At 40.8% G+C, this 19,529-nt stretch overlaps 1 protein-coding gene across 3 annotated transcripts in view; it reads left to right on the top strand.

Annotated features, from left to right (window-relative positions):
- The window catches only part of BICDL1 (BICD family like cargo adaptor 1), a 112,764-nt gene that overhangs the window by 25,902 nt on the left and 67,333 nt on the right, over window positions 1-19,529 (top strand). The window contains exons 5-6 of one of the 3 annotated variants that reach the window (XR_009455175.1): window positions 2,360-2,479; window positions 8,443-8,511. Coding sequence is in view for 1 of the 3 variants with exons in the window: in XM_014593564.3 (XP_014449050.1) it covers window positions 13,677-14,066 (390 nt within the window). In the remaining 2 variants the exon portion in view is untranslated. Of the gene's footprint in view, window positions 1-2,359; window positions 2,480-8,442; window positions 12,779-13,676; window positions 14,067-19,529 lie in introns of those variants that run through there. The other 2 variants (XR_009455176.1, XM_014593564.3) reach the window with 2 other exon arrangements.

Below are 19,529 nucleotides of genomic sequence, written 5' to 3'. Positions count from 1 at the left end.
ACTGGCACCAGGGGGGCCTGGAGCTCTCTGGCTGCTGTAGGGGGGCACAGCAGGGCTCAAGAATGAACAGTTCCCCTCTGAAGAAAATTTGCTCCCAAGGGGTAGACGTGTAGACACCCTGCCAGGGAAAGCTTACGGTGCAGTATTTTACTACACCATAAGCTTACAGCATATTAATAATACATGTACATGTGCCCCCTATGGCCTCCTTTTTATTTCCACTTTTTACTTTCAGTAGACTTCAATCTGCAGATGGGTGATCATTTAAAGTTCCCATTATGGGGACAACCTGAGAGAAAAGTACTTTATGTAATCTCCGCGCCTAACTTCCAGTTTAGTGCATAGCACTCTGATAGAAAAAGGGAATTCATTGATCTATGACAAAGAATTCATTTAAAACTGATGTTTAAAGATAAAGTAAATGCCTGTCTACTTCCTTGTTTCAGTTCTGTGTTTATGCTAGGTCATACATTTAAATGACACAAGATACTGTATGCTTGTTGTCTATATTGTGCTGAATCCCCTGAACTGCCTGATCAGATAATGTTAAACACTGTCAACTTTCATTTACTGCCATAGGAGTTGACCAGAATTGTGAGGAAGGCAGTATCTTTTATTGAACCAATTTATATAGCTGGGAGAAATAGGAGATAAGCCTTCAGGCTTCAGGAACTCTTCAGGCCCTAAAATAACATAGGCATATATTAAAATATGAAAGATATATATTTTATAATGATGCTGCTACTATGTAGTACTGGATTATATTGACAGGACACTTGGATAGGACTACTTATCAAGTCAAATGTATTTTTTTTTCAGTCATCGCTTTGAAGAGTTAAAGATCTTTAACTAAACCAAAATTTAGGAAAAACTTCACTATAAATTCTGAATTAATTAACAGATTTCCCTCGTTCAGTTCACCAAAAAACAAAACAAAACAAAATTCCAGGTTGTGTTGCCTTTACCAGTAATGATGCAGGGCTATAAATAATGAGTAAAAGATGTGCCTGTGTATTGCTAGCAGATTTTTTTTAATCCAAAAAATAAACCTTTTCCAAAATAGTAGTGTAAATGATTTGTATTCTAATTTTAAAATCTTGCAGACAATAAATAGTTAAACAGGTGACCTTAATAAAACTAACCTACCAGTCCTTTTTGTGCATTGTTTTATCAATTATTTATTTTTACCCTGCAGACTCTTATAATAAATACTGGCTAAAGCATAAGCTATTAATTATCTTACTTAAGAGTGGCATGTTATCATATAGCAGCATGCAATGTCATTTTTAATAAACAATACCCTTTTACCTTATGTAGCAGACTGCAATCCTATAAAGCAGGGTATTTTAAATTTGATAGAGCCACATTGACTATTATTTAGACATCAGGCCCTAAATATATTATACAGTAGCCTGGTAACTATCCATTTTTTGGAATCAGAACAGTATTGACAAATTGGGAGCAATTTAGGGACTAGCTACAAAAATGACTGAGAGGCCAGAGAATTTTTGTTTCCACATAGGATGAAAGAAATAAATAGTGGTATGTATAACTTGCCAAAATAACAGCCAGGGGAAAGTATCTATGATAACCATCTACAGAAATCTGAAAGCATAAAGTAGACAGGAACGGTTTAGGATTGTACAAAAGGGTTAGTGCTATGGTAATGAGATGAAATGGAATGCAGAAAAATGTAGCTTGAATACAATGGCTATCTTCTTACAGGGATTTGTGTTATGCCTTAGGGCAGGGATGTCAAAGATACAACCTGCAGGTCAGATCTGGCCCAGACACAGCTCTGTCATCTAGCACCCAGTGCTGTCCCTGAGTCTCAGAGTAGACCCACAGACCTGGAGCATTATGCACAGAGCCTTGGAACCAAGCCATACACCGTGCCTGTTCCAGGACCCACACTACATGTAGCATCTGCTCCATCCAGTCTGGGACCCATGTTGCACATGATGCCTGCCCTGGGGTAGGTGCTACTTGAGCCGTGGGTCCTGACTGGCCCAACTGGGTGCTGTGAGTGACATGTATAACAAACTGACAAAGAGGATGCTGGATCCATCATGGGGGAGGCTGGTGGGTGGACAAGTTTGACACCCCTGCCTTAGAGACACTAGGTCATCACAAGGTGTATAATTTCTTAGGGAATAAACAACTTTTGGTATATCTAGTTTGGGCAATTTGTGGTTTCTGGCCTCTGGAGCTTAAAGGAAATTGGAACTTTTGGGTATATCTGATCAGGCCTCTGACCGATACATTTTCACACTGTGGGAAACAAGCCTCTACCGTAGGCTGTATGCTTTTATGATGTGCTTCCCCTTATTGTTAATTCTTATGGATTCCTTCTATGTAGACACCAACGTGGGAGGCAGACTGCATTAGGGTATAAAGCTAACAGTGAAGAATAAACAGAAAACAGTTGACAGCAGACAGGAAGTGAAAAGCTCAACTCTGGTGAGAAAAAAATGAGCAGGTAATATGTAGTTCTCTACTTATAAAAGAGGGTGTTTGGGTAGTGACTAATGAGGGGCTTCATTTAGTTGGGCAAAAGGATCAAGAATAGTAATTGAGATAAAATTCCTGATTGCAGGTTGGGGCTGGGAAAGTTATAAGGTGGAAAAAAGTTTATTTGGTTCCAGTCTATAAATACAGAGCGCATACAATGAGTATTTGCCTACAGCGGGCTTGCACAGTCAACACCCTGATTTATATGAATGTCCCTGCATAAAATGAAGGTCCAGTACTGCAACCTTTACTCATACAAAACTCCTATTAAAAAGTAATTGGAAGTTTTGCTGTTGATTAAAGTAGGAGAAGGATAAAGATATTAAATACTGTAGTGATATTAAATAGTATACTTATCTAACATATGTCCCTATTATATGTGTCTATTGAGAGATGTTAGGCAAACTTTTGGGGATAAAATACCTTCCTCAGGTCATGAAGGAATGGCATTTTGTGCATGAAAGTTTGTCTAACATCTCTCCCAACTACATAGTTAGTCCAATAAAAGACATTACCAAATAAATCTTGCTTTTCACATATTCCCTGGACCATCACTGCTATACCACTACAACACTTCCAGTTATCATAGTATTCAAGTCTTGCTTAAAACTATTATTAGTTGTATTTACTAGATTTCTGCAATAACATTTTTGTACAAGTAAAGGGAATATTCTATTTCTAAAGTGGATATTATTAAGCAATAAACATTTAAAGCCCACCTTTGAAATTTCATAGTATGTACAATATACATTGTAGCAGAACATTTAAAAAACTAATATATGAAAAATATAAAAATACTGATGCTTAAGATCTTACTTTTGCTATATGCTACCTCTTTAAAGCTAATAGTCTCTCTAAGCCACTGTGGGCACATCCAGATGAGCCCACATGTGCAGTTTACAGTGCTGCAGATCCATCTGTGGCATCACAGACCACACACACCACGCATGCAGGCATTCACCGCACTGCTAATTTGCAGTATGGTGGGGGCTTTTGACACTGGGAGATCCTGGTGTCAAAGAAACCTGCAGCAGAAAAAAGCGAGGCGGTACACATGGTGGCAGCACGCACCACCTGAAAACGGAGCCTGGCCAGCCACAGCCATGTTTTGGCTGCCAGCCGGGCTCTGTGTGCCCAGATCACTGCTGCTGGAGCCCTGGGAGGCCCCCAGTACCCCAGGTAAGGCTGCTGGGGCCAGCCCAGGTGCTGGCCCCAGCCTCCTCTACCCCGCCCAAGGCAACTTGCCATGTGCCAGAGTGCATGTGCAGGGGCGTTCTCCAGGGACAACTAGCAGCTGCACAAATATGTGCTACTGCTAGTTGTCCCTAGGAAATGCATATTCCCTCTCATAGGGATGTGCCCTGTGGGCACATCCTGATGACCACAGACATGCATTATTGTTTCCACATAACCAAACGTTGTACCACATTGTTTTCACATACAATACTGTTTCCATGTGCGCCTAGTACAGACATTTCCCAGGGACAAGTAGCAGCAGCACAAGGTGTGCTGCTGCTACTTGTCCCCAGGGAAACAAACATCTGCACTCATATGGAGGTGCCCTGAGTCTTTCTGGATAGGGTGGGGTATATATCTAAATAATAACAATATTTGACTTTTTGAAATATCTTAAAGATCTGGTATTTAAACCCTTTTTTATTTAACCAAAAACAAATTTGAATTCTCATCTTTGAATAATTAAGAGCAATATTTGAAAATAATGGTTCTTTAAATATCTGTTTCCTTTTTAAAACTGATTTCAGTTCAAAACACATTATTTCCTGAACTAGTTAATAGTCTATGGGCTTATACAAGTATGCATATGCACACCCTATCCTAGGTAAGTTGTAACACAATGTAATGAATTAATGAATTTCCAACCATTGAAAGAGTATGAAAAAATGGAAGAAATCTTCCTTGACCCCAGCATGCTCTTAGATGTGAAATCTCTCACTATAGCTTTTAATTTCAGGCCTAAGATGTGCACACACTAGCTTGACCTCCATGATATACTTGAACTATTAATTTTACCTTTTTATGATTTATGATTCAGGAATGAAAAGGAGAGTAGAAATGTACTTTGAGCTGATCAGTGTTATGTATCACTGTGAAACTGTTGGCTAGCTTCATGTATCAGATAACCAGAAGCCTATGAACATCTTCTGTTGCTCAGCATTTTTTCCCTACATGCTCAGTGTGTTTCATGCTGTTGAAAAGTGCTGGAAAAGCAGGCCCACAGATGGCATTTCTCTATTTTACTACAGAACAGAGAACTATTCTTTGTTGTCTAAGATTTTAACTCATGCCATAGAGTAGAATGGTTCTTGTATCTGATTATCAATCCCTTGATGTCTCTAGTCTCCCTTATCTCTTGGTGTCAAAGACAGAAAGGTACATCCTTCTTGCCTCAGACTTAGAAGGCCATAGGCCCACAACACTAGTTTAGTTTAGCTTACAGGCAGAGTGTAATTTTAGGAGTTTGAAACGTGCCACTTACCTCCACCGGGGCCTCCACAGCTTAGTGGGTGCAACCCAGCACTGCAGGGCAGAGCAGGACCGCATGAGAAAGCTCCTTACCACTGTGAGCTCTGTGCTGCCCTAGCGAGGTGCCCCTGCCTGCACAGCAGCAGCAGGGACAGTGTTATGGGGTTGTGTGCCTCACTGCCGCCATGCGGGCAGGGGATGCCTCACCAGGGCAGCATGGAGTTTGCAGTGGCCAGGAGCGTCCCTTCACGGTCCCACTCTGCTCTGCAGCACCAGGTTGCTCACACTGGGCTGTGGAAGCCCTGGCAGATGGCAGCAAGGTGGGGAACCCAAGCCCACAGTGGGCAGCCTGCCCCCACCCCCCACAGATCTTGGGGGCACAGGTTCCCTCTTCCCCCCTGGGAGTGTGTGCAGTGGCGCACAGCTGGCCCCACCCCTTGCCCCCCCAGACTAGCTGCCTGTTACCCTGCCCTGCTCCCCGCCAAGGCTCTGTCACTGCACATTCTGGCCCCGGGCCCCAAGCCCCACAAACCCCCTGGCTGGGCAGCAGCCCCAGCTCCAGACCTACCCAGCTCACTCCCGCCCTCCCTATGGGGGCCTCCAATCCCACCTACCCCCTACATACACACACACTTACCTGTGAGAGCTGCTCTCCAGGCTGCCTGGCAGCCATATTCATATACATGCACATGGCAGGTCCTGCCTGACCACCCTCCTCCCGCTCCCCCCCAGTGCCTTGCAGGCTGGAACTCTGCTAGCCTGCAGAGAACTTTTGCAAAAGTGCAAACTCCATGGGTTTCTTCATTAAAATGCAAAAATCTGCGTTTTCCTCAGGTAAAGGGGGAAATATGTGTTTTTCTCTGTTTTTCCATGGGAAACAGAAAACCCAGATCCCTGGTCATAAAGATGTACTGATTTCATGTACTACTTTAGGGGAGATATTAGCTATTCCAGAGCAGAAACCATGAGTTTGCAGTAGTGGTCACTCAGAGATCTTCAAGGAGGAGTCCAGCTTCCTCCTACTGGATCTCAATATCAAATCTATGGCCTTGGTATTGTCACCAGAAGGAAGATTCACTCCAAAGACCAATTATTGTAAAAATGAATGAGATTACAACATTCACATTTGGCTGTATTTGTAAATGCAACTGAAAATTTCCAAAAAAAATACTGTTCTGTACTTTTCATTTTTATACTTGCTGTTCCCCAACAAGTGAATCAGTCTGGTTTTGAGAAAATTTATAGAACATCAGTTGCCATAACAACATAATTGTTCAGTGAAGCACAGATACCTGACAGAGTTGCCATTATCATGAAATAATTGACCACAACAGTGACTGAAGGAGGCTGCACTAAAATCAAGATTGCTTCATGTTAGCATGGTCAATTATAATACAATAATGTTAGATCAAACACTATTGTTGCTACTGTGAGTCATTTCAAATTGCAGCATGTACATAAGCAAGCAGACAGATGAATTACAAAATAAACTTTTTTTTACAATACTGCATAAAATCATACCTCATCATTTAAAGATATCAAGACAATTCTAAGATGGTTAACATGGCTGCCCAGAAAACTACAACATAATAGTTTCAAGTAAATAAACTACAAATAGAAAATCACCTAACTTGCTTCATCCTTTAATGCAAAAACAAGCAATAAACTCTTAGAGAGTACAAGCTACATTTTAATAACATTTTCCTCTACTAAATCTTAAACATTGTTATGTTGTAAAAGAAAAGAATCATTCTGACCCTCTGAAAAGTATGCGTTTTAGTTAAAAGCAAACTATTTTCCTAGTCCAGTTTTAGTACTAGCTGGGAGCGTCTACACACATACTTTACTGCACAGTAGACTAATTTGCTGTGCAGCAAAGCATCACTGCCTATACATGCATGGCAATTAAGCCAGTGCAGACTAATTTACTGTGCTATCAGATAGTATTTATGCCTGATGAGACTATCAATGGCAGAGTAAATTACTGTACTTAAACGCACATGTAGACAGTGATGTTCATATTAGTTTACTCCAGCTCAAATTGTGCCAGAGTTTATTCAGTTGTATTAATTGCATGTGTAGATGTGCCCACTGTGCACCTGTTGAATTAAAGAATGCAGGCTTACTTAACTATTGGAATATGTAAATATGTGGCTTTTACGACGTTTACTTTTTTCTGCCACTCTTGAATTTAATCTTGTGAGACAGTTATGAAGTTTTGTGGCATTTTGAAGCAAGGGGATGCTGATACATGAGACGCTGCAGGCACTGTAATTAGAGTGGCTCTTGGAGCTATTCTAATTAAACATCCCCATTCCACCTGCAGAGCATATGCAAAAATGCCTGTGGTTTCCCCCCTGCACCCACCCTGGCTTGGCAACTGGTGCCTTCTGGGTCTGGAGGGGGCACCCGGGGTCCCCCCACAGCTAATCACTGAGCTCAGGGGACAAGGGGGGGGCTCCCCAGTGTGCTCCCCGGCAGAACCAGAAGTGGACTAGAATTACTTCTGGTCCACTTCTGGGTTCAACGCCAGGCAAGTGGAGGGCCCCCCCTCCCCCACACGCGTGCACACGCACACACTCCTGTGGGATGCTCCATCTGCCCCAGCATTGCAGCATTCACAAGCCACACTGGTACCTCAAGGTATGTAGAAAAAACATTTAAAGCTGCATCTATGTCTGAATTACTGATTCTCTGAATCAGCATTGAATCTTCAGATTCGGATTCAGCCAAATTGAATTGGGGACAGTACTCCAAATCAAATCACTGTTCCTGATTCGGGTCGAATCTGAATCCTAATAGGGCCCGCTTTGCACACCCCTACTGTCCATCTGTTTTGTGAAAAAAGACATATTACACCAAGTCAGTTTCAATGTGAGCTGTATCGGCAGTCAAAATCAATTCTAGAACATTTACCAGAAACAGAATGCAGTAATCTGTTAAAAAGGCAATATTTAACAAAAAAAACAACCTAGATGCAGAGCTACAAGAGAAATCTGCTAATCTGCATATAGAGATTCTTCGTGCACTTGAAAGACAGATGAGGGTGGCTGAGAAATTTTATCCTCCTCATCTCTCTAAATATATTAAGTTCAAATTGTAGGACAAAAGTATAGTTTTACAGATCTGGCTCTGCTTTGAAGTGGCTCCCATGTGTTTCCATGTGGCTCCCGTCTCTCCTTATTCTAAATAACAGAGGGGTGTTCACTTGTAGCTTTTAATTTCTAATTGTTGCCCTCTTACAGCTGAGGTGGAAGTATTGACTAAAGTACTAAGAGCTTATTGAATTTTCAGTTTTTCTTGATGTGTAAAGAATGTTTCATCTTGCTCTGACTGAGTAATACACGTTGTTTGCTTCAATAGCAAGGATAAATTTCTTGTCTAACAGCTTAAAACATCTAGAGTTTTGTTTTCAATACATCTCTGAGCCATTCTTATATCATTCAGTTCTGTATACAGATCTGTGAGTTCCATCTGCCAGAAAGCACAGAAGCAAAGAAGGGTGTCGGATACTAGGTAAGCAAGAGGTCTTTTTGCTTACTTCACTATTTTTTCATTTCATAGTCTGGGTTCTGGGCCATTCTTCCACTTGGTTCTTTTTGGGAGAATAGCAACTTCCAAGATCCCTGGAGAATGGCATATTCATTTCAAAGCATGTGCTTAATTGGAATCATTGTCATTGGAATTTAATCTACCTTTTTGTTGCTTATTCCACTTTCACACCTATCAAGGTTTCTCAGTTGAGGAAGAGAATGGGCTGTGGCTTATACAACAGCTCAGACATTATTTTTATTTTCATCTTTGTTTGTTCTGTGAACAAGATTGTACATCTGAATGATTAGGGTAATGGTTCTCAACCTTTTTAGACTCCAATCACACCACATTAGACTCAAGGCACACTTCAGAAAATGCCAGCTCTTAGCTTTCACTTATTCTTTTGACTATGGAAATATAATAGAGCAATTCTTCAGTTGCAAAAAGCACAATAGAGACAACAACAGGTCAGAATGTTTTTGACAGTATGGATTCCTAGTTGAAATTTCTGGGTTAACTTGTCAGTCATGTGTCGGTGTTTGCACAGCTAACAGTGCTAATATTGTGTGGCAACCCACAGCACCCTTAGTGATCTCACGACACCCAAAGATACCAGACACCTGGGTTGAAAATCACTGCATTAGGGAGATGAACTTTACTGAAGATGATTTATCTAGTTAAATCAGATGATTTATCTGGTTAATACATATGAATATATATGCAAATACTAATATAAAATAGCAGTGGGCTCAAGTGCCAAATCCTGTAACTATATTTTTCCAGTTGTTAGTACCTAGACATAGAAGGCTCCCAAAATGTTATGTCGAGAAATATACTTTTTATTTTTTTTCCTTGTTCCTATTAACAGCTTCCCATTTTTCAGGCATAGGGCTCTTTAGATAAACCTGAGACTATAAGTCACCCACTTTCCACTGAGAGGCAATGGGAGCGGGATGTGACTAACTCCCAATGAAAATCCCATCTGTAGATTGCAAAGCACCAGAGATCATTCTGGATAATGCCATTATATGAATATAAGATTATAATGCTTATCCTTGTCTGCTTTTCATGTGTGTGTAGATTTTTAATTTATTAAAATATTTTACAAGATAGAATAATAAGAGGTCAGTATATAAAGTAGTTAAAAGCAATACAGTAATCTACTTCCAGAAAGGCAATCAGTTATTAAATTCAAAGGACAATGATGGATTTTCTGAAGTATAAATTAATAGATGACCACGAGGTTACCAAACAATTCATAGACATTTACAGGGGATAACAAACTGAATAGAATAGTATACAGTTTGCAATACCTAAATGAAAGCTGAGTGTGTGCATGAATATGATTCTAACATCTCTGTAATAAATATTGTTTGTTTACATGGGCTTATTTCTTCTTCCAAGCAATCACCTTTACCCTGTATCCAACAGCTTGTAGCTAAAAGAGTTCTGTTTGAGGCTTTGTTTTGGGGATTAAAACTGTTTCACTATAATCTCTGTTTTTGTTTTATAAACTGACGGAGGCATTAGAGATGAAAATTAATGCCACTGTGGATTCATTAATCATACTAGAAGGCTTGCTTTGTTATAATAAGCTCTTCCAGCAGAAGGCGCACATAATCAGTTTGGATTTTAAATTCAATCCCCTATTTAAAAAGAAGAACCTGGAGAAGCATGGCTTCTGTTCTGGGTTCTTTTAAAGAGTGCCATACTGTACAAATAATTTTGCATTATAGCATGCCTTGCTTTCCAACAGTAACGACTCATTGATTAAAGAAGAAGGGTCTAGGGAACTGAATGTTTGGAGTCTGATAATGAGATATATAGTATTTTGTCCATAAGTCCCTAACTCAAATGGAACTCATGGTAATAGTGGTCAACCACTATTAGCACCATTTGCTTGCTGCTGGTGGCAAGTATAAAATGACTTAGTGAGTCTCAATCTACTTTTTAGTGAACAGGTGTTTTTATAAAAAAAAAAAAAAAACCATCACCACAGCTGGTATTAACTGATATTGTCAAGAAAAAGGCCAAGGATTGAGAAGGCATGTTAACTAAATTACCTTCAGAGTGATTCCCCAAGTGTAGGGTTAGGGCCCTCTGGCAGATGGCTAGAGGGAAGTTTGCCTATCCACAATTCATGCTTTTTGTGGATAAACAGAAGATTTTCAGGCTTTTCAGTCTGATATATGAGCATTAGAAAGAGGGATAAAGCTCAGTTATAAATCAGGATTAGCTGCTCTGCACCAACTAAATGTGTCTTAGCTATTGATATTTAGGAATAGTTTTATATAGATGGAGGATATTCTGTGGGGAGAAGAGTTTAGTGACAAGGTTAAATGAAATAAAGCTGCATAAATCTCATTAAACAAATGTTTTAGGTCAAAAGTACAGATTTCCCTAAAGATGCCTCCATTTGACCAAAGCTGAAGTATCACCTTTTTCATCAGTACAAATTTAGATAATTTGAAATCTTAGTCCATGCACATTGTCCCTTTCCCCCATCATTTACATGACAGAAAATTAGGATTAGGTGTGGACCTTAAAAAAAACTTCAATGATAATGAGGGAGCTTGATTATTCAGAGATTCCCAATTCCCTTGTGGTATCTAATTTCAGAGAGGAAACTGTTAATATAGCTGACTACACTTCCCAGCATTCAGTGAATCTGCCTTTAAAATATGCTGTCTGGGTAGGAGAGTAATAATCTGAAATCAAAAATCAGCCTCAGTGGTTTTTGGGAGTTGTAGTCAAAATAAACTATTGGGCAAGGTAAACTGTTGGCCAAAAAAATGTTCAGGGACATTCTCTTAACCTAACATGCCTAACTGGGACATCTAGAGGAGCAAATAAGACTCTATGGAGTAGCATAATACAACTTTAGAGAGTGCAAGACTCTCTTGAAGGGTTTTAGATAAGATAGTATCTTCCTTGGCTTCAGGCCTACAAAGCTTAGGTCTCACTTTTCACACCAGATACAGAACAGGATTTGTGGGTGTTAAAAATAATCTGTTTTTGCTTCTGAAATCCTCTTTTAATCATTAAAAAGAGAAGAAACAACTGTGGCTGAACCACCTTTATGGTGAATGTGTACAGTGTGATTTCATATATTGATTTGACCAATAGTGTTATTTTTTTCAGATATGACTACAAAAGCATACAACAGAATTTTCCAAATGTTTAAAAATAAAATATGTACACCAATTAAAAACTAGATTTTAATGAACTGTTATATTTTACAGTTGTTATTAAAAAGTTTTGATGAAAGGCTATGCCTGTAGCCAAACATTTATAAAGCGAGTCCCCGCTTTGCTGCTGTAAGAGATAAATTGTTTTGTTAATGACTTACATCAAAAGATCTCCAGCAGTTATTTTCTCAATAGGTTTAAAAAGTAGGCATTGGTATATTATCCATTTTATAGATGAATACATTGCTAGATAGAGAATAGGGTATTTTTTTTTTCAAAAGTGGCATCTAAATTTTCATGACTAATTTGGTTGCCTAACTTTAGACACCTAATGTATAATTTCCAAAAGACTGAGCATATACAGTTCCAGTTGAGCCATAGCTGTCTAAAGTTGGGAAACACAAGCAAGAAGCCAGCTGTGAAAATTTGGGCCCAACTAGTCAGCTCCAAAATCACAAATAAACAGGAATCCTGTGCTCTCCTAGTTCTGTGATGTGATCTGTAAATTAGATTATTCACTTTATTAAGCATGGATCTCAAAGCACAGCCAAAGATCCTGATTTTCAGGAACCAATTTTAGACAGAATAAAATTCAACATCAGGGATGTTATTGGACTCTGAAAGATTTTAATTGGTCATGATTTATAGTAATAGAGGTAGCATTGTTTAGAGGACTGAACAACCCCAAAAGCTAAAAATTCCTTAGAGGGAAATTTGACTTTGCTCAAGACTTATGTAGTCTTGGCCAAGCAAATCAAACTCTTCCTGCCTGTTTTATCATCTGTAAAATGGTGTTATTACTTATATTTCTGTTGGAGGTTGCAAAGTTTCATTCATTAATACAATGCCTTGAATTCTTCAAATGGAAGGTGTTATATAGAGGGGGGGCATTGGTGTCACTTAATATGTTAAAGAGCTTTTAAGATGTTAAACCTTCTAAACCTGCTAAGCATTTTTATAGATAAATATCTGTAGAGCATTTTAAAGATAAAGCCGTAGTAATTTCCAGGGTACCCCAGCTCCCCAGTATCCAGGTGGCAAATGATGTAAAATTAAAGCTTTTATTGAACTGCATTGAACATTTCTCAGTTCAGAGAGTTTGCTTACTAATTGTTTCTTGTTTACTACTAATTTGGTTCCGGTTTTAGTTCATTTTCACCCTTCTCATAAGCACCATGGAGTGGAAGGGCTTCCACTGAGAACTCCCCATCAGAGGAGCCCAGCAGGGCACCACGGGCTGCAGCTCTTGGCTCTCTCCCAGTGCTTCCCCCTTGGTCGTTACTGAAGTGGTCCAGAGCCTGACCACCTAACGCTGTACCCACAGGTTACAGGGGCAGCAAGGACCTCTCTCCTGTGATCATCATCACACCCAGGGCCAGTCCCAGCTGGGAGCGGCCCGCGTATTAGCACCACACGGGGTGTTTGCTGGGAGGGGGGTGCTCCGAGCGAGGCTCCGGGCAGGGCGGGGTTAATGGGGCAGCACCTGGATGCCCGGCTATGGAGCTACCGGGCTCAGCGAATCAGAGCCCCCTGGAGAACAGGTGTTTGCTGTCGTCAGGGCGCTGGGAGGGAAGGAGGGGGTGGCCGCCGCCGCCGTCGCCGGATTCGCGAGGCTCCCGCCGCCGCCGCCGCAGCGCGATGTCTCGCAGGCGCCTCGGCGGCGATGGGGAGCGGGGCGCGGCGCTGCAGAGCGGGGTCGGCGGCAGCAGCAGCAGCAGCAGGGCGCCCGGCGCGCGTTGAGCCCGGCCGGGCCCGGCAGCAGGGCGGCTAGGCGGCTCCCGGCAGCCTCGCGGGGCCCAGCCCGCAGAGCGGAGCGGCGCAGGCGGCGGCTCCACGCAGGGCGCAGGGGAGGCTCCCGCTCCGGCCGGCTTGCTGGGAGGGGACAGGGAGACGCTGCCCCAGGCGCGGGCTGCCGGCGCCCGCCTGCCCCCGCAGCCTGGAGCGCGCCAGGGCCGGGCCATGTCCGCGCGCTGCCTGGGCTTGGGCGGCGTCGCTTCAGCACCAGCGGAGCCGGACAGCTCCTGCTGCATGGAGCTGCAGGGGGCGGCGGGAGCCGGGGACGCCCGGAGCTCGGCCGCGGCGGCCGCCTCCGCCCCGCTCCAGGGCGGCCCGGGGGAGCTGGAGCTGGCGCTGGAGGAGGAGCTGGCCCTGCTGGCCGCCGCCGGGGAGCGGGAGCCGGAGCAGGGGCCTCCGGCGGCCGGGCAGGAGCCCGAGCTGCTCTCGCTGATCAGGCAGAAGGAGAAGGACTTGCTGCTGGCGGCCAGGCTGGGGAAGGCTCTGCTGGAGAGGAACCAGGACATGAGCCGGCAGTACGAGAGGATGCACAAGGAGCTCACCGACAAGCTGGAGGTGAGGGCGGCAGCGCGGCTGGGAAACACCTGCCTTAGTTCCCGGGGCCTGTGGTGGTATAGACAGGCCCTGGGCCTCCAAAGGTCCGTGGGACGTAAGTGGCAACCACCTGGGTTTCTGGGGTAGTTTGTGCAATCCAGTGGGAAAACCAATGGGGTGGACTTCAGGGCAGGGTGGGAGGAAGAAGTGGCCTTGGAGATGCATGCCAGAAGGGTGGAGTGGAAAGAGCAGGGCTCCAGAGATACTCGAGGGTTGTGGACTTGACAGCTGGGTCTGAAAGCTTGGCCTTGTTGTGGGTCATTAAAGAAGGCTGAGAAACTTGGTTTCCAGAGGTAAGGATGACTTGAGACCCAAGCTGGAGAGTGACCTGGCTGCCCAAAGAAAAGAGATGTGTTGGCATTTGGAGTGGAAAGTACCTGAAGCCTGAGCACTAATGTATCCAGTGTCGGGAGGAGGAAAGAAAAGAGAACTGAGCTTTCAAAAGCATGGAGGAAAGGCTTTCTTCAAAGCAAGTTCTGTGTTTCAGCTGTACCTTGGAAAGAAGCTGGATAAAAATCAGTTAATTGTGATACAATATCTTAATTTTTTTCTACTCCTCCCTCCCCGCCCCCCTTAAGGTAATTTCAGGCCAGCTTTGCTTTCCTTCTCGCTCCTCTGTTTAGTTGTTTGTTCTGCTGCCAGAACATTTTCTCCCCTCAAATATATGTAATACATATAACCTCATCATTATAGGTATTAAAAGTTAATGTGCTACAAGATGTAATTCTCCCCAAACTGAAATTTCTATACTAAAACCTTTAGATATTCTCACCTTGACCTCTTGTTTTAAGGCTACGTAGGATAAGAGAAAGCCATGAAATACTTTGAATGTCAAGAGATAATAGATAAAGCCTTTATCCACAGACTTATGAGTACCTAACATGGAACTATTGTTAATAAAAATGAAAATCCAGACATTTAATTTCACCGTGTTTAACAATAGTTTTGTGTATCCTATATATAACAAAATGAGAAAACTGTATCCTACGATAACATATGACATTTCAGTTACTAATTTTATCAGCCCTCTGTCTTTTAAACACTTCCCATGTGTGGTGCTTGTTCTAGAAAACAATAGTTCTTCATAGGCACCTTCCCTTTTTGTTCATTGGAGGATAGGCACATGGTTATTTTAAGGGGAACCTAAGAGAGATGTGGAAAGGCCCTCAGCAAGGCATCTGCTGAAAATTTTCCATGGTGATGGGAGGGGGAAAAAAGAATTGTTAGGAATTTAGGAATGCTCTCAAAGAAAATCTCTCCTCTTTCAATTTTTTTTCTGGCTCCAAGAACTTTTAATATATTTGTACTAATCCAAAATGCAGTGGAATTTGCTGAAACATTTGTGAAGTGGGTCCTGCTCCTGCCTGAGGAGGAAAAACACTAGGTACGCTTTAATTGTGAGAATACAAAAGGGGGAGTATCTAGGTCTTGTTTCAGGAACACTTCAGAAATTAAATTTACATGAAGAGATACTAAGCTGTAGGGCATAAACTTTGTGCTGAACAATTGGCTCCTATGTATAATGTGTGCCAACAGATGAACCCTTATGATACACATGTGTGAACTCCTTGCCTTACCAATACCTATGAATAGCTGGAAAGCGTTTTTTGCTAGGAACCCTGTGGATTGAGCACGCTACTGATGTTAAGATTGAAATGGAGTGGTTGTAAATAAAAGTGCTTATGCAGGCAGTGTGGAGCATTTTCATTATACAACGATATAAAAATTACTATTACACACATTCTTTGCTCAGATTTATACCAGAAGTTTCTAATTCTACCAGCAAGTGGTTTAGTTGAAAAGACCAAACTGAAGAAGCACACTTTTGGAGCAAGCTTGAACAGTGCTGGATTAACATTCTAATTTGAAGCTGTTGCTGTACACTAACCCTCTGTATACAGCTATGTATATTTCTGTGTTTCTTGTGGAGTCTCCTATCTTTGCAAATTCATGGGGATTTATGAAATTATTCTACTCTAAGTAGCAGGGTCCTTTGTTCTGTGCATTTGTTCATCCCAAATGTAGAAGTTTATCATGTTTATTATTAAATCCAAAACTTTATTGCAGCTAATCACTTTCTCACTGCAATAATCTCCCTCAGAATTTACTGCTCTGATGGTAACATTAGTGAGGGTAAGCACTCAATAGCAGCACCTTAAGATCCTATTAAAGGTCCTGATGTTGAGAATTGGAAGTAAAATAAGACTGGAGATTGCAAAAGTTTAAGGTGGTTTTGTTGAAAATCAAGGTACAAGAAATGCTATCTTCATGGTACAGATGTTTTTGGAGAGGGCAATAGAAATAAGGGAAGACCTTTTCTTGTGTTTTATTGATTATACCAAAGCTTTTTATAGAGTCAAGCATGAGGAGTTAATGACAATGCTGAAAGAACTGGGTATTGATGGTAAAGACTTGAGAATTTTAAGAAATCTCTGTTGGGACCAAACTGCAGCAGTGAAGACAGAAAATGAACTAAGTGATTTCATCCAAATTAAGAGAGGTGTGAGGCAAGGTTGTATTTTTTCACCTGACTTGTTCAACTTGTATAGTAAGATAATACTGAGGGAGACTGAGGATTTACCAGGGCAGACAGAATTTGAACAACCTGTGTTATGCTGATGACACAGTCTTAATAGCTGATTCAGAAGAAAAGCTGTAAGGAATTTTAGATAAAATTGTTAGTGAAAGTGAGTAGAAGGGTTTGACTATCAACTGTAGAAAACCAGAATGCATAGTAATTACAAAGAAGATCATTCCTGTATGCAACATCACAGTGAAAAAGGAACAGATAAGGCAGGTCAGTAAATCTGACTGCTTGGGAAGCTGGATAACATCAGATGGTAAATGTGATCATGAAATAAAACAGAGAATAGGGATGGCATAAGACACATTTCTGAAAGTGAAAAATATTGACAAATGGTAAAATTTTCTGTGGAGACTAAGTTAAGAGTTTTGGATTCCTATGTTATACTACTCCTCATGTATGCATCAAAATGCTGGGCAATATCACTAAGTATGGAAAAGAGCATTGAAGCAAGTGAAATGTGGTTCTTAAGGCCCATCTTGAAGGTATGTTGGACAAGTCACACTTCAAATAAAGGTATTTTGTTAGGAGCAGACTGCAGAAGGAAGCTGATTAAACATCAGAAAGAGACAGTTGGAGTTTCCTGGACACATTATGAGGAAAGAGGAAATTGAGAGTTTGGTCGTAACTGGAAAGATTGAAGGAAGGAGAGATTGTGGAAGACAGAGGTTGACTTATGTCAAGAGTCTATCTAAATGGATGAATGTGTCAAAACTGGAAATTCTGTATGTTTCAAAGAGAAGAGATCCATGGAAGACCATGGTCACCAATGTCCTGTTTGGATATGGTACCTAGAGAGAGAGATTTTTCAAATTTTTGCTTAATTACACTATTTAATAGTATAAACTTTCCTCAAATACACTCACTTACTCAATGCAGTAGGAGTGCAATAGTTAGGTTAGCTTTTGTTTTAACGTGCTTTTCCTGGTTAGATTATATAGCTTTAAAAAGATAAAGCTCCCCATGGACCCGTGGACAGTTGCTGAGGCTGGGCTCCATCTTTATTTTTCTGACATTCCAAAATATAAAACTCCATTTAGTATTGGTTGGTTGCAAAATGTATTGGTGAAACTAAAACATTAATTTATGATTAACTTTGGAATGGTTATCAACTTTTCCCAGTTGCATGTCTAAGCTTTCATGGGTTCACTGGAAGCTATCTTCTTTGTCTCAAAGGATATTATAGATATTGATAAATGATAAATAAGTGTACATAATAAATATGGTACAGAATTAGTGTTACTTTTATTACCTCTTGGACATATCTACACAAGACTCTTTCTGTGCAGTAGCCTAACAACACTGCGCAGTAGTGTGCTGGTCAAAACCTGTGTTAATATGCTACTGCACAATGTTATTAGGCTACTGCACAGTAAGCATCACAAAAAAGAAAAAATGTGCATTGGCCATACTGCACGGGTAGTGTGAATTACTGGGCATGGAGTTAGTACTTCATTAAAGAAGTACTAAACTAACTGTGCAGTAACTACTGCGTATGAATGAACATGTAGACGCACCCACTCAAAACTATAATTTGTTTTCTGTTTTCTTGCTCAGAAAACAAATCTCTGAAACTATGCCTCTTCATGTATGTAAAACTTCAAAAAAAAATAAAATACAACTAAAAATTGGATTCTATAATTCTAGATTTTTCAAGCTAAAAATTACCATATTGCAAAATTTCTATTGGCTAGTGAGAAAAGGAACAGGCCTGTGGGGCTGGAGTGGGCAATGTGAGGAAGAAGAAACATGTTCCTCATTTGATTCATTTCCTAATCTTTATCTTATATTGTCCCTGTAAAATTCTTGATTGCTGCTTTTTGATGTTGGCAATAAATGGGACCCAACTTAAAATCTCTAGTTGCAGTTTCACCCAGATTTACTGCTGTTAAACATCATGTACTAAGAGACATATTCTGTAAGTTAATTGTTCAGAGTTGAGGTTGACAGTTCAGTGAAGTTAACTCTGTCCATTTCCTCTCTGCCAGTGCACTGATTAGCCTTTTTTGTGTTTTCCTGATAATTGTGCTTTTACAGTTTTATCATTTTGTTATCATTACCATAATAAATTTACAGTCTCTTTTTAAAATTATTTTTATTCTTTACAGATTAGTAAACCCTCTGGCCCATCCCCTTTGGACTATTACCTGTTCATGTCCAGAAATGTTATATCTATTTTGATTGTCTGTTACTGAGGTCCTATGTTGTTCACTACATGTGCCTCCTTTGACAGATCAGTGCCTAGTCTGAATTCAAATTAATTTCTAAATATGGAATCTGGATCTTTTTTTAATTCTGGTACATCTTCTGAGTCAGTCATTTTTTCTTCTCCAAGGGATTCAAACAGTTAATGCCTCTGATCCCTTCTGACACTGAAAGTAGTGTGTCCTTTTCCCAAAATTTGCAATGTATCTTCTCATTTTTAATAAGGCAACTCCCACTTGCTCCCATCTCTTAAGTCAGGACAGACCTAATTCAGTTAACTGAATGAAAAAACACATTTTCAGAATAAAATGTCTTCTAAAATTAATTTCTTTATTGAAATAAATGGGCAGCTAGAAAGCAAAAAAAAAAAAAAAAAAATAGAAGTTTATCATTTCATTCCTGTTAGCATTCAGTAATATGGAAAAACTATAGAGATCTTCATCAAACATACAGGACTTCACGTTAAGGAAAGATGGAGATTTTTTTCAGTATAGGTCTGTTATTGAGCCAAAAAAAAAAGTTTAGTTTAAAAAAAAAACCAAACATAACCCCCACAAATCTAGTCAGCCTATCTGAGTTGATTCCTCTTGTGGAGTACAACAGCTATTTGAAACATTACCTTTTTATAGTTTCTT

Source organism: Alligator mississippiensis, chromosome 10 (assembly GCF_030867095.1).
Source record: "Alligator mississippiensis isolate rAllMis1 chromosome 10, rAllMis1, whole genome shotgun sequence".
In the NCBI taxonomy this organism is placed as follows: Eukaryota; Metazoa; Chordata; order Crocodylia; family Alligatoridae; genus Alligator; species Alligator mississippiensis.
This window is presented reverse-complemented; position numbering and strand designations above follow the sequence as displayed.